Source organism: Drosophila willistoni (genome assembly GCF_018902025.1).
Source record: "Drosophila willistoni isolate 14030-0811.24 chromosome 2L unlocalized genomic scaffold, UCI_dwil_1.1 Seg139, whole genome shotgun sequence".
Taxonomy (NCBI): domain Eukaryota; kingdom Metazoa; phylum Arthropoda; class Insecta; order Diptera; family Drosophilidae; genus Drosophila; species Drosophila willistoni.
The window spans coordinates 3,030,527-3,050,577 of NW_025814046.1; the positions used below are offsets into that span (position 1 = coordinate 3,030,527).

The 20,051-nt window shown below is 36.1% G+C and overlaps 7 protein-coding genes across 9 annotated transcripts; 2 read left to right on the top strand and 5 right to left on the bottom strand.

The window, feature by feature from the left end:
• Positions 1-626: 626 nt before the first annotated feature.
• LOC124459811 lies at positions 627-3,612 on the bottom strand. The gene is made up of 3 exons (XM_047009502.1): positions 3,387-3,612; positions 3,155-3,295; positions 627-1,029 (listed from the first exon to the last, which is right to left on the bottom strand). The coding sequence occupies exons 2-3, from the start codon at positions 3,255-3,257 to the stop codon at positions 794-796; spliced, it is 339 nt and encodes a 112-aa protein (XP_046865458.1). The 5' UTR covers positions 3,258-3,295; positions 3,387-3,612; the 3' UTR covers positions 627-793.
• A 1,009-nt stretch (positions 3,613-4,621) lies between these two features.
• LOC124459810 (chorion class high-cysteine HCB protein 13-like) lies at positions 4,622-7,042 on the bottom strand. Its single transcript, XM_047009501.1, has 3 exons — positions 6,926-7,042; positions 6,235-6,378; positions 4,622-4,964 (listed from the first exon to the last, which is right to left on the bottom strand). Exons 2-3 carry the CDS (start codon positions 6,338-6,340, stop codon positions 4,714-4,716), a joined length of 357 nt encoding a protein of 118 aa, XP_046865457.1. The 5' UTR covers positions 6,341-6,378; positions 6,926-7,042; the 3' UTR covers positions 4,622-4,713.
• Positions 7,043-7,504: 462 nt separating this feature from the next.
• LOC6638518 (transcription factor BTF3 homolog 4) lies at positions 7,505-8,562 on the top strand. The gene is made up of 2 exons (XM_002061331.4): positions 7,505-7,591; positions 7,683-8,562. The coding sequence occupies exon 2, from the start codon at positions 7,683-7,685 to the stop codon at positions 8,193-8,195; it is 513 nt and encodes a 170-aa protein (XP_002061367.1). The 5' UTR covers positions 7,505-7,591; the 3' UTR covers positions 8,196-8,562.
• A 1,311-nt stretch (positions 8,563-9,873) lies between these two features.
• LOC6638517 (beta-alanine transporter) lies at positions 9,874-11,849 on the bottom strand. The gene is made up of 4 exons (XM_023177537.2): positions 11,737-11,849; positions 11,360-11,669; positions 10,243-11,298; positions 9,874-10,189 (listed from the first exon to the last, which is right to left on the bottom strand). The coding sequence occupies exons 1-4, from the start codon at positions 11,847-11,849 to the stop codon at positions 9,899-9,901; spliced, it is 1,770 nt and encodes a 589-aa protein (XP_023033305.1). The 3' UTR covers positions 9,874-9,898.
• A 295-nt stretch (positions 11,850-12,144) lies between these two features.
• LOC6638516 (protein lifeguard 1) lies at positions 12,145-13,597 on the bottom strand. Of its 2 annotated transcripts, none has more exons than XM_023176169.2 (4): positions 13,534-13,597; positions 12,982-13,088; positions 12,818-12,919; positions 12,145-12,754 (listed from the first exon to the last, which is right to left on the bottom strand). In XM_023176169.2, the coding sequence occupies exons 1-4, from the start codon at positions 13,550-13,552 to the stop codon at positions 12,248-12,250; spliced, it is 735 nt and encodes a 244-aa protein (XP_023031937.1). In that variant the 5' UTR covers positions 13,553-13,597; the 3' UTR covers positions 12,145-12,247. The 2 variants fall into 2 exon arrangements, with proteins under 2 accessions (XP_023031937.1, XP_002061365.2); XM_002061329.4 differs by lacking the exon at positions 13,534-13,597 and adding an exon at positions 13,144-13,261 and having other exon boundaries at positions 12,982-13,064.
• A 442-nt stretch (positions 13,598-14,039) lies between these two features.
• LOC6638407 (protein lifeguard 1) lies at positions 14,040-17,085 on the bottom strand. Of its 2 annotated transcripts, none has more exons than XM_002061328.4 (4): positions 16,991-17,085; positions 16,236-16,296; positions 15,084-15,406; positions 14,040-15,025 (listed from the first exon to the last, which is right to left on the bottom strand). In XM_002061328.4, the coding sequence occupies exons 2-4, from the start codon at positions 16,273-16,275 to the stop codon at positions 14,417-14,419; spliced, it is 972 nt and encodes a 323-aa protein (XP_002061364.1). In that variant the 5' UTR covers positions 16,276-16,296; positions 16,991-17,085; the 3' UTR covers positions 14,040-14,416. The 2 variants fall into 2 exon arrangements, with proteins under 2 accessions (XP_002061364.1, XP_015034739.1); XM_015179253.3 differs by lacking the exon at positions 16,236-16,296 and adding an exon at positions 16,390-16,421 and having other exon boundaries at positions 16,991-17,084.
• A 942-nt stretch (positions 17,086-18,027) lies between these two features.
• LOC6638406 (aspartate--tRNA ligase, cytoplasmic) lies at positions 18,028-20,004 on the top strand. Its single transcript, XM_002061327.3, has 4 exons — positions 18,028-18,111; positions 18,179-18,510; positions 18,573-19,594; positions 19,657-20,004. The coding sequence occupies exons 1-4, from the start codon at positions 18,028-18,030 to the stop codon at positions 19,818-19,820; spliced, it is 1,602 nt and encodes a 533-aa protein (XP_002061363.1). The 3' UTR covers positions 19,821-20,004.
• Positions 20,005-20,051: the final 47 nt, after the last annotated feature.

Here is a 20,051-nt window from a genome sequence, read left to right on the forward strand (position 1 = left end):
AGAACGTCACTAATGTTTCTTTCGTTTAAGATATTTACTTTTAGGATGCGTGAGAGCGAAAGCCAAAGCTAGGTGCGTTTATTCGATTTTTTTTTTATCCGATTATATTTTTGGCCTAGCAAAATGAGAAAGCAAACTAATTTTTTGCGTTTGCAAACTAGGCGCAGTCTTAACAAAAACGTTAAGGAACCATGTTGGCCTAAAAATTTATGATGTCATCGAAAAGCGTTGACACTCCTGTTAATACCCTGGCCATATGGGTCGATAGGGTATATTAGCGTAAACAATTTTTTAGTTTTAATCAAGTTTTTATGAATTTGAAAAAAATAACAGACAATTCCAATTAAAAATGATTTATAAAAAGGTTCAATAAATCAAGTAAAAACTAATTAAATAAATTTTAAAATTTATTAAAGAAATCTCATAATTTATGAAGATTATTTAAGTTTTTGGATTGGTTTTTAGCTCAAAGCTATTTTTGGTTTAAAGTTTACAGACTTAATAAATTTTAAAAACTAATGACAAACATCTTAATAATTTAAAATGTAGAAATAATAGAAAAAATAAAAAACCAAAAATCTTTGGTTTAATTTTATAATTAATAAGTATGATAAAAGCCATTTGCGATGTTTTAAAAAGCAAAGCATTTAAATTAAGAGATGGCTTTAGTTAGTTTTTGCTACAATTTTGGCAGTGAAATAATTTAATTAACTAAATTCGAAAGTAAAAGCAATAAATTCCAAATTCCTTCTATTAAATGCATTTCTTTTTTAGGCAAATTTGAGTTGATTGTTCAATCACAGCAATCATTTGAGGTATCGCAGCAGTCATTTGTGACATCACAGCAATCATTTGTGACATCACAGCAATCATTTGTGACATCACATGTTTCATATGTGGCTGCTGCATCGCTTGTTGAGGTGTTATCAAATAAAAATATTTCCCCTCCATCGACTCCGGCTGCCTCTAAGTCAGGGATATACGAGGTAGCTGGATAATCATTTCTCGATTTTTTTGAAGTCTCTTGATCTGCAATATGATTGAATCAACAGTTTAAGAACTATTCATGTTCCACTTCTTTTTACGATTTACTTTTGCCAAATTTGCATGTTCATTTAATCCATGTATTTCATGCTTTCGCTTAACTAACTTAAGACGGCAATAGTTGGGTTTAATTTTAGTTGCTTTCGTTTACGAATCGTTGACACTATTATTAATGTCAATACTCCCACCAGGACTATGACAAATATGGAACACAAAATGATTGTAGAGATCTCCAGATCAATAGCTCCTGCTTCATGTGGCATTTTCACTTTAGTTTAGTTTACTTTCTTCACAAATTTCTTCACTTTATTCAAGAGTTGTGCTTTGCTTTGCTGTTGAATGCTTAATACGCAAAATGTCAGGGTTTTGCCTTGCTTTTGTAACCACAAAACTCAAGATTTTTGGCAGGATAGAGGAATGTTCGAAAGGGTTGATAAGATTAGCCATAAGTCTGTCAAAAGTATCTGTAAGTTTGATTTGTAGGCAAACCAAAACATTGATTCTTTTAATTTTTCTACGTCAATTGTTCAATTTGTTTATTTAAGTATGTCAAATGTTAGATATTTGTTCAGATAAGATCTGTTTAATTAATTGAAGTACTAGTAGTACAAATGTTTACGAAATCAATCTTAGTTTGATGAGAATCTTTGACTTCAAGTAGGCGTCTATCATACTTTCTTTTTCTTCGACTATCTGATTGACGTCAGTCATAATAGGCAACTTAGTCATAATAAACATATTAAATTAATGCTTATCAAATTGAAATAAATACTATATAATATAGAAATACATCTATGGAAAAATTTCCCCCAAGTCTGAATCTTTTTTGCAGATCTTTCTATGGAATAGTGTAGTATATGGTTAAATTTTTCGATAAGTATTGTTTGTACTTGTACATAAAAATTGTTTAAAATTCAGATTGTGTAAAAATACAATTCATTTAGCTTTAAAGTTAAAACAATTGTTAAAATAACACCTATGAATAAATCAAAAATTCAAATAACATAAAGAGAATTTTTTTTTAAGCTGTCGTCGCTTTGCTAAGAGTAAGTTTTTAAGGCGCCTAGGGGAGCTATTATCTTGGGGGATTCACATTAGCTCAATGAAAATATATGGATTTTCGGACTGCAACTAATGGTATATACATACCTACGTTAATCTATCAAACTTAGCGAAAATCCATAAATATTTCGAATATAAAAATAATTATTATTAATTGGCATGTCCATAACATCGTCTGACGTCAAATGAACAGCGTATTTTCCTAGGTTCTGACTTTAAAAAATTGCTTTTTTGTAAAAGCAAAATATCAATAATTATAATCTTTTGTACTAATACAACAATCAGGACAGAAAACACGGCTAAGCAAAGGGCGATATGTTTATATTTAAATTTAGATTAGATTTAAAATCAACATGAAACTACTGATATCTTAACAAGTTATTTGTGACGTAGCATTGGAAAATATTAATCTGATAAAAAGGAAAATGGCAACGTCATGCATTTGCCTATATTTGCATTTTTTATCTTGTATGAGTTGTTGCAGTTAACCCCAGACTGAAAAACTATTATTTTTGAATGTCAAAAAGTGAATTTTTTGAATAGGAAACAAATCAGAGTGTTCAAAATACATATATATCTAGGGAATATCTGTCAAATGAGGTAGATAAAAAGCTATCACCACAAAGTCTGGCAAAATCTTTGCCCCAGATAAGATATAAACTTAATTGTCTAATACAATAGATAAGAACTCTATTGGCTAGATTAATAAAAGTAAGTGCATATGTACTTATATGGACAATAGCATTAGCAGTAATTAATACCAAATAGACACTTAATAGACTATTAACAATCAAGTAAATACTTTTTAATATAGTAATAAACATTTACTCATAGTTTGTTTTGTAACTTCTCCCATCATAAGGGACGGAATTGCTAAAAACGCTGCACACTATCGAATGATAAATCATTATAAATTATGGGACATTTCGAATGCAAAATAACTGCAAACTGACTTTACGTTTAAAAAAAAAGAACCCCCTCCCTTTTCATTTAAATATTCCTTCACCATGAGTCATTAGTTATAAAGATTAAGGGGCTTATTACTCACTGGATAAGACTGTGCCACGCCGTTTACTAGAGCAACAATATCCGCAGCAGCTCATAATAAGAAATGTCAAGACAATGAACATAAAAATGCTCCAGAAATCCATAGCGATAGCGTCAAGGTTGAATACTTGAATATTATCCACTGCAAGAGGTTACAATAATTATAAATATGATTGCACATTTCATTGTAAATTTATCGTATATACATATTTACATATATTATAGGCGCTTACGGTTTGATTTATTGAGTCCACTTGTTGCGCAGCAAACAATGGTATTTATTTGGTAATTCGTCTATAGTAGATTGTGTTTAGACACGTTTAAAGGTCACAAGATTGGGCAGACGTTCAGATATGGCAGTATGGATGTTTAATCAAATTTAATCCGTAAATATCTTATCTGTTTTGCTAGTCCTTAACTAATTTCGTTTGGAGTTGGTTAGTTAAGTAGCCCTGGTTGGCACAAATTTCAGCACTGGTCGGCTGTGCTATCGATATTTTTTTCATGTAGATAAGAAATTGCAATTTGCTGTAAAACTAAGCGATTTGTTGTCAATAAATGTAATATCTTATCAAAGAATAATGGAGCATTAGTTTTCATTTAAGGCAAACAATTTTCGAGTTGAAAGGAAATTGGAAATAATTTTACATCGATAATTGTTAATCGATACATTAGCTGAATTGAAAAGAAAGTTATCGAATTGAAAAATCAAAATATTGCATTGCTTAAAATATTGAATTATTTAATTTATGAACGATTTTATTAAATATGAATGTATGAATATTTCATTGATTCAAAGGGCTAGTTAATGATCAGCTTGTTTTGTAAAAAAATATGTGCACTATACGTAAATACAAGTTTTTGTAACATGATTTCCACAATTGGAAAATATGTCTTTTACACTTACTGTTTAGGGTAGGGGTTTATTATCCGAAATAATAAACAACACACATATTTTTTTGTTTTAGAAACTAGACACAATCTAAGAACCAAGTTGGCCTAAAAACTGCTGATGTCGATATAAACCGTTGACACTCCTAGCTCCTAATCTAGCTACAGATGCTGAATTTGGGTATATTGTTTCTTATATTGTATACTTACATATTTCAGTTTCAAATAAAATGTTTATTAATGTAATAAATGTGAAACAAATGACAGAAAATTTAATTAAACCCAAATAAAAAATGATGTTAAAGAAAATTTAATAAATGAAATAAAGTATGTAGTTTTTTAATCCTTAATGCACATAAATTATAAAATGTATCCTAATTTTTTGGATTGACTTTTAAAATGTAAAATATTTATGACAAACATTAGAAGTTAAAAAATTAAAAACGAAAAAACTTTTGTTAAATTTGATAATTAATAGGTACGATGAAAGCCATTTGTTACGTTTTAAAATGCAATTATATATGTTTATACCTATATATTTTTTTTGTAGTTATTATGAGAGGTTTATTTGGCTTTTGTTTGTTTTTCCAACATTGTTGACAGTGAAGAAATTTAAATACTTAAATTCGAGTATGATTCTGTTTCAATAAAATGCTGAGTCTTCACTAATCAAGCATCACAACCATCGCCATCACAGCCATCACAACCATCGCCATCACAGCCATCACAACCATCGCCATCACAGCAATCGTCGCCATCGCAGCAATCATCGCCAGCACAGCAATCAAAATAATATGTATCCCCTCCATAATTTTCTTCAACTGGCACTACGACAGGGATATAAACTGTAGCTGCGTCTGTATTGACGGTATACAATGTAGCGGGACAGTCATTATTGGATTTTTTGGAACTCTTTTGATCTGCAATATAAATTTCATAAGTTTAAGAAATATTCATATTCCACCTCTTGTTCCAATGCATAGTAATCAAAATTTCAGGCTTTTGCCTTGCTTTTGTAACAACAAAACTCAAAATTTTTGGGATGGTAGCCAGGGCTTGGTCATCAGTCTATCAAAAATTTAGTTTCGTGTCTTAGCCATTGTATATTGAAACTTAAGACATTTAAGTAAATTAATCATGTACATAACAATTGTGTAAAGCTCAGTTTGTGTAGAAATAGGATTCAATTGCTTTTAAACGTTAAACAATTGTTAATATAGCTCCTATGAATAAGTGAAATATAATTTGCATTTGTTTTAAGTTCGTTCGTAATTTTTAAAAAAAGTTTTTTTAGTGCTCCTTGTTTTCATTTAGATATTTTATAAGCTTATTGATTTATTAGAAAGGAATTAAGGTTCCAAGTTAATGATAAATGGATAATATTTTTATCGCTTGAATCACTTCAAATGGTAGCCATTTGCTTTAAATCTTTTAAAGTTTTCTACATCGACAATCAGAAATGAGCTAAGCGGTCACTATGTTGAAAAATCTATGTACGTTTTTATACCCTTGCAAAAAGGGTATATTAATTTTGGTCAGAAGTGTGCAACGCATAGAAGGAAGCATTTCCGACCATATAAAGTATATATATTCTTGATCAGCACGACAAGACGAGTTGAACTAGCCATGTCCGTCCGTCCGTCCGTCCGTCCGTCCGTCTGGATCAACGCAAACTCCTCCTAGACCGTTGAAGCTACAGAGCTGAAATTTTGCATGTAGGCTTGTATATACTGCAGGCGTTGTATATCTCGGATTCAGCATGATCGGATCACTACATCATATAGCTCCCATACAAATGGCAAAGTCACGAACAGTGACTTTTCTCAATAACTTCGTTATTTTCTGAGCTATTGACGTGAAATTGAATATTGGTGAGTTAATTACACACAAATTGTGCCAAATTTGATCAAGATCGGGCGACTATATCATATAGCTCCCATAGGAACGATCTTTCGAAAACAGTGACACATTAGCCCTTTTAGCTTGAACGTTTTTCCACTTTGATGGCTTTAGGTAAGGAAAAAGTTACCATAAAAGTTGCAAGGGTATACAAACTTTGACGCGGTCGAAGTTAGCCCCGGCCCTCTGGTTTATATACTTTTTATCGCTCAAAGCACTTTAAATGGTAGGCTTTCATCCTTTGCTATGAGTTATTAATGTAGAAAGATTAAGCGAACGATTATTACTCACTGGTCTTAACTTTGCGACGGCTTTTGCAACAGCAACAACATGCGCAGCAGCAGCATATGATACAACATGTCAAGAAAATTAACAACCAGATGATGATTACTTCCATAGTAGTACAGTCAAAATCGAATATTTCAAGTCTATTTACTGCAAGAGATTTTAAAAATTAGGTACATAATTTAAGATTTTATGAAATGTATAATTGGCCCTCTATTTGTTGAGCACCTGTATCTAAAAACCTTAAAAAGATCTCTGGACAGATATTTTTCTATGATAGATGCGCTTTTGAAATATTTTCTTTGATTGATTTATTATAGAGGCGAAAAGTCTATTAAATATCGTCTTGACAAATAAAAAAGAAATCTCAAAAAGAAACCTATGGTCCGATTTGAATTCTTAGGACGTCATAATACAACACACAAACAGCTGATAACATAGAAACAAAATTCAACATATAGCGATTTAAATCTATACATGATTGGATGTTGATGGAATTAAGATAAGTATTTAGATAATTTAAATCGGTCCCCGGGTATTTTGGGTACAGCCCTGTTCCGTTTGATAAAGAACGTCCATTTATATTTATATGTATAGGCGCTTACGGTTTGATTTGAAGGGTAAACTTGACGTACAGCAAACTGTAAAATTTATTTGTTTATAGACAAATAAACTATAGTAGATTGTGTTTAGATACCTTTAAAGGGCTCAAGATTGGTCAGTGGTTCACAGATGAAAATATGAATGTTTAATCAAACTTAAACCGGAGATATGTTCTATGCTTCGGTAATGCCTTAATAATTTGCGCTTGGAGTTGAATCGTTATGTAGCCCTGGTTGGCACAAATTTAAAAACTGGGCGGCTACGCTATCGATAGTTTTTATCATGTAGATAAGAATTTACACGATCTGTAAAAATAAAAAATTATGCTTTTTATAACTTTATTTTCACATCAATGAAAAATGAAGCATTATTTTTCATTTGTATTTCTACTTGAAACGGAATCAGCTGCAGTAAATTTATATCGATAATCGTTAATCGATACATCAGCTGACTGGAAAAGTATGTTATCGAATAAGAATATTATAATTTTTCATTACCTTAACTATTTAATTATCTTATAAAAAAATTGAAAATGAATTATATTAACGATTTTATTAATTAATTACAGTTGAATGCACAAATTATGGTCATCGATTATTAATAATCAACACTGAGTTTTAGTATTGGTTAGACGTACTACCCTCACTTATACATACTGCTTTGCAATTTTTATCATGGCGATTTCTTTTTGACATTTGACTACAACTGGCCGCACGTGTTTTCGAGCAAAGCTCTGTGCTAAATTATAGTAAAAATCAAAGTAAATATCGGAAAATACATAAAAAACCGCCTATTGGTCACGTAACTAACGGTATTTTCGTTGTGTTTGTGTTTGTTGCATTGCATTACAGATGAATCCAGAGAAGCTAAAGAAATTGCAGGCACAGGTGCGCATTGGAGGCAAGGGCACCCCCCGCCGCAAGAAGAAGATTGTCCACTCCACCCCCGCCACCGATGACAAGAAGCTGCAGTCATCATTAAAGAAGCTTTCGGTGAACACCATTCCCGGCATCGAGGAGGTGAACATTATCAAGAATGACGGTACCGTCATTCATTTCAACAATCCTAAGGCACAGGCTGCGCTGCCAACCAACACGTTCGCCATTACCGGTCACGGCGAGAACAAGACGATCTCGGAAATGTTGCCCGGCATTTTGACACAGCTTGGACCCCAGGACATACATCAACTGAAGAAGATTGCCACAGAAATAGCCAACAAGAGCGCTGCTGGTGGTGCTGGCGGTGCCGCTGGTGCGGATGCCGGTGATGATGATGTGCCTGATCTGGTCGAGAACTTCGAGGAGGTTGCCATTGCTGGAGCCAAGGCTGATGAAAAAGCTGGTGAAGTTGCTGCATCAGCCTAGACACACACATACACATAAACACAAAACCATACCAACACCACGCATACATACAAACACACATAAATAGGACGATGGCTGGGTTGGAGGGGGAGGCGACAAACATACATACACACACACACACATCTATACACACAAGATCAAAGGGCCAATCCTAGTTCTGGTTTTGCCTCATTTGTTGCATGTTACATGTTGATGGATGCACGCCGTCCTTCCCCTCTCCTCCTGGGGGTCCGGTAAACACTTTTTTGGGGGTCATGCTACAAACACACACACACTAAAATACTAATTACAAAAAAAAAATAAAAAGGCATCCAAGTGAGCGCTGAGCAGAACACATAAAATATATAAAATAATTATATTAAAAATACGATAAGGCAAACAATTTTTCAATCTTACAAAATTCTATCTAGTGATTAGTTGGAAGCGCTGAAGAAGAGTAACAAAGCCAATAAGAAAGATACATAATGTTGTACAATCGTGTTGCATAGGTTTTTTCCCATACAATTAAAGCACGTTTCCACTAAACAAACCATAAGAAGAGACATATATATATACATATATCTATCTAAATAGATATATAAGTATATATTCAGACCGCCTCCCACACACATACATATACACATATATATTTACAGTTTTACACTCGGTTAAATTTGAGAAAAAAGGTGATCTAGGGGATAACGAAAACACTCCAGAACAAAGTCATTGCCAGAAAGGATAGAGCGAGAGCGGAAGAGATGAAATGGAATATACATATATTTTTAGTAATTTTTCCCTAAATTTCTTTCCACACCCCCAATTCCCTCCTCCACCCTTTGATGATGATGATGATACTGCAGCCCCTCTTTGGCATCCCTTAAACAAAAACAACAACAAAAAAAAACCCCATCTATAAGTTCTCTCAACAAATTTTTTGTACCAAAATTGTTAAAAACATTTTATAATTTGTAAACTATGTTTTAGTCTATCATACAATACATTAAAAAACAGAAAAAAGAACTATGTAAAAAAACAAAAAAAAAATCATACTCTGTTAGGCATATTTATTTTTGGCTTGCATAACCTCACACCAACACCATCGCATGGACTGAGCAGTCGTGTGTTTGTGTGTATGCCTAGCAACGTCAAGGGAGGGAAAGAGGTGTGGGGGTGGGGGCAACATGAGGACCAGTCCGAAAAAAAAAGTTGTTGACATTGAATATCGTTTCGGCTTTTTAAGTTGATCACATTTTTTTTAAGTGACTTTAACTTTAAAGAAGTCACACCAAAAATTCTAATCTCAGGAAAAGCATAGGTGGTTCTGGAATGTTTTATGCAATGTGACTCACTAGTGGGGCATAAACTTATGGAATTGTTTCTTGAATCTTCCACCATATGATAATACATGGGGCTTATCAGCTTGGGTATGGCGGCCTAGTTAAAACCGCAAAACTTGTTTCTCATGTGCAAGGGTTAGCCTTATTATAATATAAAAGGGGTATTAAATCATACAAGCAAGCAAATCTGCGATCAAATCTAATTAGAATTATTCTAAAGCATCAATTTGAATTCAGCGCCAACCCGATATCGATGTTAGTACATATCGATATATTTTTAGCGGAATTATCGAATTCAAATTTAGTGGAGAAATTCGTTAAGTTTGGCTATATCCACAGACGGTAAGAAAGTTGAGTACTAATTGAAAATATTTAATCTTTATTAAATTATAACGTGCGCATTTCCTTTTTACAAATACTACAAACTACTTTACATGTTACCGCAGGACGTTCTACGCGTTGATATACCTTGGGTCTCACTGTGCTGGGACGACGAGTCTTTTTATTGGACCTCTCCATGCAGCAGCATAGTAAACAACTTAACGGTACCGCTTCCCCTTGCTCCAGAGATTGGGGCAAATTCCGTCCACGAGTCTCTGGCAATAGAAGGCTGGCAAAGCCGCCCAAAATTAGCAGGCAACCCATGATAATCAATGGCAATGCCAGCATTTGCTGACCCTAAAATAAAACCAAGTGAGTAATGATCAGACGCCTTTTCCATCTTTTCTTACCATGTGATTGATAATAGGAATAACAATAGGTCCTATCATGGCAACAACTGAGCTAAAGCTCATGCCCAGACCACGGACCACTGTGGGATACAGCTCAGAGGCCAGCAGAGGTAGGACAACAAACGAGGAACTAATGCCCATTTTGCCAATGCAATAGAGCAGCAAAGTAATGTCCGGATACAGAAATGTGGCCACACATGCCACGCCACCCACAAGCATCGAAATGAAAAGGATCCAACGACGTCCAAAATAGCTTAAGCCCGGCCAAAGAAGCAAATAAGTCGGCATCTCAACAGCTCCAGCCAAAAAGAAATTCCAAATCTCATCTCCCCCCAAAGCTGGGGCATAGTAGCTGAGACCAACGTAGACGCTGGTGTTGGCAAACCAAATGAAGGTTATTATCAAGGTCTTTCGCCGCATATTGGTACCTCGGAAGAGATCCAGAATGCCATAGTGTGCCGTGGCTGCAGCCTCAGCAGCCTGTGTGCTAACCAGCCGTAGTTGAAGGCGCTCCATAAACTCTCGATTAACTCTCACGCCATTCACACGTGCCATTACTTTGAGTATCCTTATGGCCCGTTTCGTTTGGCCTACTGCCATTAGCCACCGCGGAGATTCGGGTAACACAAAGAAGCAGGAGAAGAGCATCAGTAGGGGCAGAGAAACGGCCAAGCTAAGGTCACGCCAATCTCTCACCAAATAGACTACTCCTGCCAAAACAACCAGTCCCATGGAGTAGGCAATGTTCGAGACAATTGTGCAGAATACTCGACGCTCTGGACCCACCAGTTCAATGGCCAGAACATACGGACTGGCCAATATGGCTGGCACTGTCAAGCCCACCACAAATCGTAGTCCCAGCCAAGAGTAATAGTTCCAGGCAAAAGCACTTGCCGCACATGCCACAATCTCCAACAATAAATACGCATAGAATGATGGACGTCTGCCCCATAGATCGACGAGATAGCCAAATACATAGTTACCTAAGAGACCACCCAATCCAAATATAACCAATGCTAGAGTCACATAATAACTCCTGTCGCACACCAAGTTCCACTGCATAGAAACAAAAAAAAGTAGAAAGAAATTCCAATGAGTTAAGTCTCCTGTTGCTCACCTCTTGAACCACTGTGCTGGGGTAAATGGATTTGTCATAATGCCATCCATGTTGACATGGCACCACTTGAACCGACTCTTCCGTTTTGATTAGATGTTCAGCTTGCTGTCGCAATAGATCGATGGGTGGTCGGTATTCCAGATAACGTACTAGATCACTATAATTCCGTGCAAACATGGAACATTCGGCATATACTCCACTTTTCCTTGGTATGCTTAAATTTTTAACCAGTTGTACATAATCCACAGTCCATGGCTCCAATTCAGGCACTCGACACCAGTGCTGAGGAGTTGCAGCTATGAATAATTGACTACGAATCGAAGGAAGTAAGCCATTAAGATTATAATCTCTTTGATTAATCTCTCTCTCTCTCTCACCTGTAGGCATGAAAGGCACAGGGCAAAGCTGCCGGCAGCAGTACCGAACATATAACAATCTTTTGATATAAACCAAAAGATCCCACTTCTTTAAGTACTTCATCAAAATCCATATTTTTGTATTATATATATCGAGATACCGTCGTCTCGTCTGCACTCAAATCAAATACAATCACTACTGATGATCGTCAGTGGATCCACTTGCCCACTTCCAGGCTAGGAACTTTTATTTGTCGCTCATCTGATTGAACATAATTACATTACGGCCTTTCATGTGTTTTAATTAATTGGACACCGCAGCGTGGACAAGGTTCATCCATCAGATGTGCATACAGATATATGTATATTTAGCATACATAGATCCCAACCATCCATCTACAGACAAAAAAAAAACGCTTCTGGGAGAGATTTATAGTTGTCGGCATTGTCGATTCTCTCTATATATTTTTTTCCTCATTTACATACATATAAAAAAATTACTAAATTACTTCTAGATCGGATTTTGTTCTATCTAACTGCGAGCCAGTCCAATGATAGCCAGCAAGTACATGAAGATATTAATGATATCCAAGTACAAATTGAGAGCAGCGAAAATATATTCCTCCGGACTGATGGAATACTTATGCTTGCCGCCCAACATCAATTGTGTATCATAGACCAGATACACGGAGAAGAGTAAAGCTCCCAATGATGCATAGACCATAGCGAAAATCTTGCCCGACACAAAGATGGCAACGATGCCAAAGATTATGAAGACCACCAAACAGCAGACTAGGACACCACCGCACATGGTAAAATCGAACTTTGTTTGCAGGGCAAACAGGGTAAGACCCAAACTGACGGCAGCGGTGATGCCGACGGCCATAAGTACCTCATCGGCCTTATACTGTCCAGCAATGATGCCCAATAGAAACGATTCCGCCAATGTGAAAAGGAACAGGAATATAAAGTTAAGTGGCGTCTTGCGGCGAACACTCTCACAACAGGCCATACATATCATGGTCACAATGAGAACACACTGAAAAAAAAACCAACAGTATGAATATAATTTCTTAGAGATAAAAGTAATCAAAGCACTTACCAAGGCAATCCAGAATAACCAGGGATTTTTCTGGCACCATTCCTGGGTCGATGTCGAGAAGGTAAATATACTGACAAATGCAAAAGTAATTGACAATTGAACCTGTCCGCAAGATTAATAAGAGTTAAACACACACAGTTTCCTTTAGTCCTATTCTTACTTACCATCAATATCATATAGACTTTACGTATGAATCCTTTCCTGATGCTCTGATCATCAAAGGCAAATGCCTTGTCGGCTTCCGCATCTGGATAAGTGCCGTTGACATCACCTTAAGTAGAATCAAAATTCAAAAGAATCGACAGTTTTAAAAATCAATGACTAACCATATTGAAAATGATTATCCATTATTGCGGGTTCTGCTTCCGTTCCGTTTTTATGTGTGTGCTATACGTTCGGGTTTAAATTAATGGCTGAGAGAGAGCCATGTTACCCACTACTATATTGTTCAGGTGTCCATATGGCAGATTAGCCTAGCGTTATCATTTACCCATACATATACATATATGTACCTGCTGATGGAGATAACAACAACTAGCAAAAGTGTTGATAGTGCGTCACTTCAACACTTCTTGTATGCGATATCGCTGCCCTATATACACAATACTTCAATTGTGTATATACCCGATCGGGTGTGAATCACAATTATAAATATATACCGATTCTTCTCAATTGGCTTACAATATTTACATATCACAATTGTTCAGTTCACTTACCTTGTTGGTAGTGGTACATTTTTTGTTCGTTTGGTTATGACTTGGTGGAAATCTCTTGGACTACTGGTTAACTAATATTTATTACCAACTTCTGTGACCTGTGCAACACACACGCACATAAAAATTTCCTCTATTATTATTTTTTTTTTAGTCTTATCTTATTAGATAAGAAAGTCACCATACATAATGATAAGGCAGCCCAAATAAAAAAAAAACGTCTGCAGTCTTCGATGATGACAGATTGAGTTATGCGACGACGCCCCTAACTTAAAACTGGGAAGACCTACAAATCTGGATTGACTGCAGTCTGTGGTTAACAAGATTTGCTTTTTTGTTTTCTTCTTTTAATAAATAGATGCGCTTTATTGTTGAATTTGAACTCAGTGTAACTGGTCTTACAATGGTTCCACTTTGTTTCAAAATTCTCTCTTGTAAAGATATTTTTTTTTGTTTTTCTTAACAATTGCAAGCAAAATGTTGCATTAAAGTAATTAAATACATATATATATATAAGTATGTGTTGTATATATATTTTAAATTACTCATCATACACAATATCATGATTATTGTTATTGTATTGTATTGGTATATTATTATTTGGTTTTCATCCACAAATTGGTATTCTCAGGTATGTAAGAGTAAAAAAAATTTTCTTTGCTGTTTCTCTTTTTCTCTTTTGATTTTTCAACAATAACATATAGGCATATATGCGACTTAAAGATAATACTTTAGATATAAGGAAACAAACGGATAGGATAAACATTAGAAATTTCAGAGTGTGTGAGGCTATGCGACAACAACAAAAAGAAAGTTTCGATCCAATTTCGATCGTGCAACATTTTGTTAAGGAAAGTGTTATTATGGGCCTATTACCGACAAAATTTTAATCCCGCGAAGCTCCTATTATAGTGAGAATGTAAAGGAATATATTGATAATATCCAAATAGAGATTCAAAGCAGCGAAAATGTATTCCTCGGGACTAATCGAGTACTTATGATCACCGCCCATCATTAGCTGAGTGTCATAGATCAGATAAACGGAGAAGAGTAGAGCTCCAATCGATGCATAGACCAGTGTGATAATTTTACCCTTGATAAAGATGGCCACAATGCCAAAGATCAAGAATACAACCATACAAGCAATTAATATGCCACCCATCATCGTAAAATCGTATTTCGTTTGCAGGGCAAAGAGTGTGAGGGCTAAGCAAACTGCGGCCGTGATTCCCACAGCCAGGAGAACTTCTTTAGGAGCATAGCGACTGGCTGAGACGCCCATCAGGAACGATTGAGCAGCAGTAAATATGGCCAAAAAGATGAAATTGGTTGGCGTCTGGCGGCGAACACTCTCACAACAGGCCATGCACAGCATTGTGACCAACATGACACCGAAAGCAACCCAAAATAGCCAGGAGTTGCGAGCTGCGAAATCGCGTGTCCCCTGATGAAAGACAAACAGGGCAACGGCACCGAAAGTCACCATTAGTTGACCCTGCAAAGAAGATAAATCGTTAGAAAATCCCATAGACACAATAGTGAGAATCACTCACCATCAATATCAAATAGACTTTGCGTATAAATCCACGACGAATACTCTGATCGTCAAAGGAGAAATTCTTTGGTTGACTTTCCGGATCATCGTAGGCTCCATAGCCAGATGATGGGGGCGGCATTACGAAACCCGGTTGTGGGGCATATCCCCCCGGTGGAGGTCCTTGGCCATAAGGCTGTCCGTAGGGTCCTTGGGGATACGGTTGAGCTGCACCCTGACCATATGGTGGATAACCTCCTTGTGGAGGATAACCTCCCTGCGGAGGATAACCACCTCCCTGCGGGGGTGGATAGCCACCATAGTTATATTGCTGATTTGGATCTGTTGGACGCATAGTACATAATATAAGAAATATTAGCAAATTAATGAATTAATTATGTTTTTCACATATCTATGTCCCATCTTGGCAAACCGTGAAATGAATGAATTGCCCTTAAAACCAGAGCTAAGGCATTATCAACAACCAATTGAACCAACATTCAAAAACCTAAAGCAGAGCTATGAATATGATGCATAAATAATTCCAAGTGACAAAGAGACATGAGTAACAAAATGCCAGCTTATAACTGAAATACTATAACAATGAAGTAAAATATCGGGGAATGTAATCGTTATGTAAATGAAATTCTTAATTTACTTAAAGTTTATTGATCCTATAAAGACATACGGAAACATCTGATTTCAGAGCATTTATTAAACTTCGACTTGAATTGAATTAAAATCTGAATATCAACGCGGTACTTTTAAACCAAACCGCACACTTTAGAGTACTTACTCATGGGCTAATATTATACACTTTCGTTTCACAATCTCTAATCCAGAACAATAACATGTATGACTTACATTTACATAGTATTATTTCATTCATTTAAAAATATTTAATAAGGAAACCCATTTCATAACTATTAGTAACCGCAGAGACCGACTCAACCTCTAGAGTGTTTCATTCATATTGATTACATTCCCTTGAAATAATAATTGATATCAAATAGAAAACATTCCACAATCCTCAGAGAGGAGGAGGGGGAAAACTGCAGGCAGGCAGGCAATAATGGACAAAAGACAGAAGCATGCTTAAAAAGAGATGTCACTATGGATAATTAATAACCAAATGAAAGAAAAATATGTTCAAATCAACAGAAACAGAAACCTTGATATTGTGGATATTGGGGGACACTTTGCCACGACATTGCTCGGACTTATTATCGATGCTGTGAAAATTTTCTCCAAAAAAAGGGGCAAAAGAAAAGAAAAGAAAAAAAAAGGACGTTTAGTTAGTCATATAGTAAACAAGTTTGACTCACCTTGCATTTTGCTTTAAATGTTGTGAATTTACCTGCAAATAAAGATAAAAGTGTAAAATATTTGTTGATAAGAATTGATATGACTTTGTTGTAGCTAATTTAATTAGTACTTAGAGTGTGGAAAGCAAAAATTAACTTTTTTTTTGTTAAATTAAAATTGCGTGCTGCGGCATTTACAATCTCTGATTAAAAATGAAACAGAGCGAATGATTTTTCTGTTGTGGCAACTTTTTGTAGATGTCGTAGGCCCTCTCCAAGTAAGGCTGTTTACGTATGTATGCATGTATGTATGGCTGTGGGGGTGTGAGTACTACCTAGACTTAGTCAACGTCAATGTTTTAAGCTTCAGCCTTTTTAGGAAACGGGGAATGGAAAGAGAAGCGGTGGGGCGTTCTACTTAAACGTTATTATTTTTGCTTCAGCTGGAACATACACACATCAATAATACATACACGCGCGCAAATATATCGGTATGTGTGTGTGAATGGAGGAATGAGTCATTTGTTTAGCCGACTCCTGGTTCTTTTTAAGGGGGAAGCACCACTTACAAATTTCATCATAATATCCAAAATTGTTTTATAGTTTAGCATACGTAACTCACCTCTTTTTTGTGGCACTTGGCAAATGTTAAATCAGAGAAATTTCTTTTGTTTTCTTCTAGAAGGAAAATTGTTAGCAAGTTTAATATCGTTATCGATTGTGCAAACGCGTCATATAGATATGTGATGCAATATTTGCGATTCTTCAGTCACTGTGATATCGGAAATAAATATCTGCGACTGTGACTTAGTGGCATTAACCCCTAAGTGGACAATTTATAAATGTTTGGAAGGTAAAAAATAATCAAAATCTATTTTCGTTAAGCTGAATAATTTTGAACCGCCAGATGTCGTGATAACACGAAAAACGACTCGAATTTAATAATAAACTTGAAATTGTTAACTATTATAAAGTATATTATTATTAAATTATTAACGTTTATAATGTTCGGGTCTTGGGATTTTACTTTACTATGATTTTTGCCGAATTCAAATATTTTTGTAGATACTGTCATACTGATTGTGTTGGATGCTGCCTACCTGGGGAATCACCTCTATTTAAAGGACTTTTTTCTATTGCGCGACACAATTTAACATACTGTTTAAGTTTTTTACACGCCTATGTGTATACTATACATTTTATGTTCTTATTTATAAAAACATTTTTTTTGTTTCACCTTTCATTTAATTTGCATTGCAATAAAACAGCAAGACATATAACATTGTGTGTAGATGCTGGTTAATAAACCAAACTAACGAAGAAAATACGAAACATTTTTAAATGTATCGTTAAAAAGAGTAAATATTCCCACCCTGTTTTAGCACGGAAGGTTTCACTTGGTCGTTTAATTTCCATGGGGTCAGTCAAGTAAGTACCCATGTTCATACTAGTTCCTATTAGTTTATTATTAGTTTGATGATTAGGTACCCAAGTTGCGAGGTTTGTATAATCTATGTATTCCTTCGTATTTGCCATTGTGACATTACCACAACAACATCTCTGCTCTTTGGCACAAAATCACCCGTTGGTGAAGGCTTATCATTGACTATAAATAAGATTTTATTCGCAAAGTTTACAGCCTGGAATACACATTCCAAAATGGTCGAGGAAAAGAAGAATGTGTCCGCTAATGGAGATCAATTCTCTAAAAAGGGAGCCAAGAAGGCAGCAAAGGCAGCCAAGGTAAGAACATTTCGTAGGCGTGGATCGAAGTGCGATAACAATACTAAAAACATGTTTATCTCCACAGAAAGCCGAGCAAAAGGCCGAGTCGGCGGCAGCTGCGAGTGCCGGCAATGATGGCGAAGCTGGTGACAATGCAGTAGATCATGCCCAGGGTCGCTATGGTCTCTCCGAAATGATTCAATCGAAAGATAAGCGTAGTGAACGTATTTTTGTTACTGTTCCCGAATTGGTCAATCATGTGGACAAGGGTTTGGTCTGGGTACGAGGACGTGTTCACACCTCTCGTGCCAAGGGTAAACAGTGTTTCCCTATCCTGCGTCAGCAGAGTAGCACCATCCAGTGCATCTTGGCTGTGAATGACATCATTTCCAAACAAATGGTGAAATTTACGGGAAAGTAAGTATACATAATTTGCCTCTCCATCTACATTATTTACAAAAAATGATTTAATTTTGCAGCATTCCCAAGGAGAGTATCATCGATATTCAAGCCAAACCAGTTTCAGTACCCAATAAGATTGAATCTTGTACTGAGCAGACTGTGGAGCTGTGTGTTGAACAGGTCTTTGTTATATCGCAGGCAAAATCTCAGTTGCCCCTGCAAATTGAAGATGCCTCGCGTCCATTGAATCCCGATGATGCCGGGGGTTTGAACATACGCGTCAATCAGGACACCAGATTGAATAATCGTGTTCTGGATCTGAGAACTCCAGCGAATCAGGCCATATTCCGTCTGGAAGCCGGAGTGTGTCGTTTGTTTCGTGATATATTGACTGAGAATGGCTTTACTGAGATACACACGCCCAAGATACAGCTACCCGATGAGGGTGGAGAATATTTCTTCACAGTTAACTATTTTAAGGAGACAGCTTACTTGGCTGTATCGCAGTATATTCACCGGCAAATGGCCATTGCAGCTGATTTCGAAAAAGTCTTTACAGTGGGTGCTGTGTTCCGTGCGGAAGATTCCCACACGCACAGACATTTAATAGAGTTTGTTGGCCTCGATTTGGAGATGACTTTTAAGTATCATTATCATGAAGTGCTCCATACTATTAGCAATACATTAACGGCGATTTTCAAGGGTCTGCGTGATCAATATAGCCGCGAGATTGAGGCAGTGGGTCAACAGTATAAGGTGGAGCCATTTAAGTTCCTGGAAAAACCACTAATATTGCAGTTCACTGAGGGAATAGCCATGTTGCGTGAAGCTGGCATAGAGACAGGGGACGATGAGGATTTGTCTCTTCCAAATGAGAAGCTATTGGGTCGCCTGGTTAAGGCGAAGTATGACACTGACTTTTACATCCTCGACAAGTTTCCTCTTTCTGCCCGCCCATTCTACACTATGCCAGATCCTGATAATCCTAAATACTCTAACTCCTTTGATATGTTTATGCGTGGGGAGGAGATTTCGTCAGGTGCCCAGCGTATTCATGATCCCGAGTACTTAATTGAGCGTGCCAAACACGATGCAGTCGGTGTGTTACCCTTTAAGGTTCGAAATAAAACCCATTTAATTGTAACTTTTCATCTCTTACAGAACTTACAAAACTTGCCGCCTATATTGACGCTTTCCGCTATGGTTGCTCTCCCCATGCTGGCTGTAGCATTGGTATGGAACGTGTTGTCATGTTCTATCTTGGTTTAAACAACATCCGCAAGACATCCATGTTTCCACATGATCCCAAACGATTAATGCCCTAATGCACACAACCAATGCTTCACATAATTGAACTATCCGCCTAGTTAACTTGGTCATACTTGTAAATTTACGCAAATGAAATTAATTTAAGGCAAACCAAAAAGGAGACGTGCAATTTTTAAGTGTTAGAAATATCTTTCTTATACTTACAAATATTTGGCGCTAAAAATAAATTCATAAATTTTAGTTTCTTATCGATATATTTTAAAGTCACTGTTTTGTGACGTCTCATC

Bases quoted from the DNA above. Each gene is read 5' to 3' on its own strand.
- LOC124459811 (XM_047009502.1), bottom strand. From the start codon at position 3,257: ATGGATTTCTGGAGCATTTTTATGTTCATTGTCTTGACATTTCTTATT. The intron at 1,030-3,154 runs GTGAGTAATAAG...ATCATATTGCAG, and splicing joins GCGTGGCACAGTCTTATCCA to ATCAAGAGACTTCAAAAAAA.
- LOC124459810 (XM_047009501.1), bottom strand. From the start codon at position 6,340: ATGGAAGTAATCATCATCTGGTTGTTAATTTTCTTGACATGTTGTATC. The intron at 4,965-6,234 runs GTGAGTAATAAT...TTTATATTGCAG, and splicing joins CCGTCGCAAAGTTAAGACCA to ATCAAAAGAGTTCCAAAAAA.
- LOC6638518 (XM_002061331.4), top strand. From the start codon at position 7,683: ATGAATCCAGAGAAGCTAAAGAAATTGCAGGCACAGGTGCGCATTGGA.
- LOC6638517 (XM_023177537.2), bottom strand. From the start codon at position 11,849: ATGGATTTTGATGAAGTACTTAAAGAAGTGGGATCTTTTGGTTTATAT. The intron at 11,670-11,736 runs GTGAGAGAGAGA...TTCGATTCGTAG, and splicing joins TGTGCCTTTCATGCCTACAG to TCAATTATTCATAGCTGCAA. The intron at 10,190-10,242 runs GTAAGAAAAGAT...GTTTTATTTTAG, and splicing joins TTCCTATTATCAATCACATG to GGTCAGCAAATGCTGGCATT.
- LOC6638516 (XM_023176169.2), bottom strand. The intron at 12,920-12,981 runs GTAAGTAAGAAT...TCTTGCGGACAG, and splicing joins AAGTCTATATGATATTGATG to GTTCAATTGTCAATTACTTT. The intron at 12,755-12,817 runs GTAAGTGCTTTG...TTTTTTTTTCAG, and splicing joins GGTTATTCTGGATTGCCTTG to TGTGTTCTCATTGTGACCAT.
- LOC6638407 (XM_002061328.4), bottom strand. From the start codon at position 16,275: ATGTCGTGGCAAAGTGTCCCCCAATATCCACAATATCAAG. The intron at 15,407-16,235 runs GTTTCTGTTTCT...TGCGTCCAACAG, and splicing joins CCAATATCCACAATATCAAG to ATCCAAATCAGCAATATAAC. The intron at 15,026-15,083 runs GTGAGTGATTCT...TCTTCTTTGCAG, and splicing joins AAGTCTATTTGATATTGATG to GGTCAACTAATGGTGACTTT.
- LOC6638406 (XM_002061327.3), top strand. From the start codon at position 18,028: ATGGTCGAGGAAAAGAAGAATGTGTCCGCTAATGGAGATCAATTCTCT. The intron at 18,511-18,572 runs GTAAGTATACAT...TTAATTTTGCAG, and splicing joins ATGGTGAAATTTACGGGAAA to CATTCCCAAGGAGAGTATCA. The intron at 19,595-19,656 runs GTGTGTTACCCT...CATCTCTTACAG, and splicing joins TGCCAAACACGATGCAGTCG to AACTTACAAAACTTGCCGCC.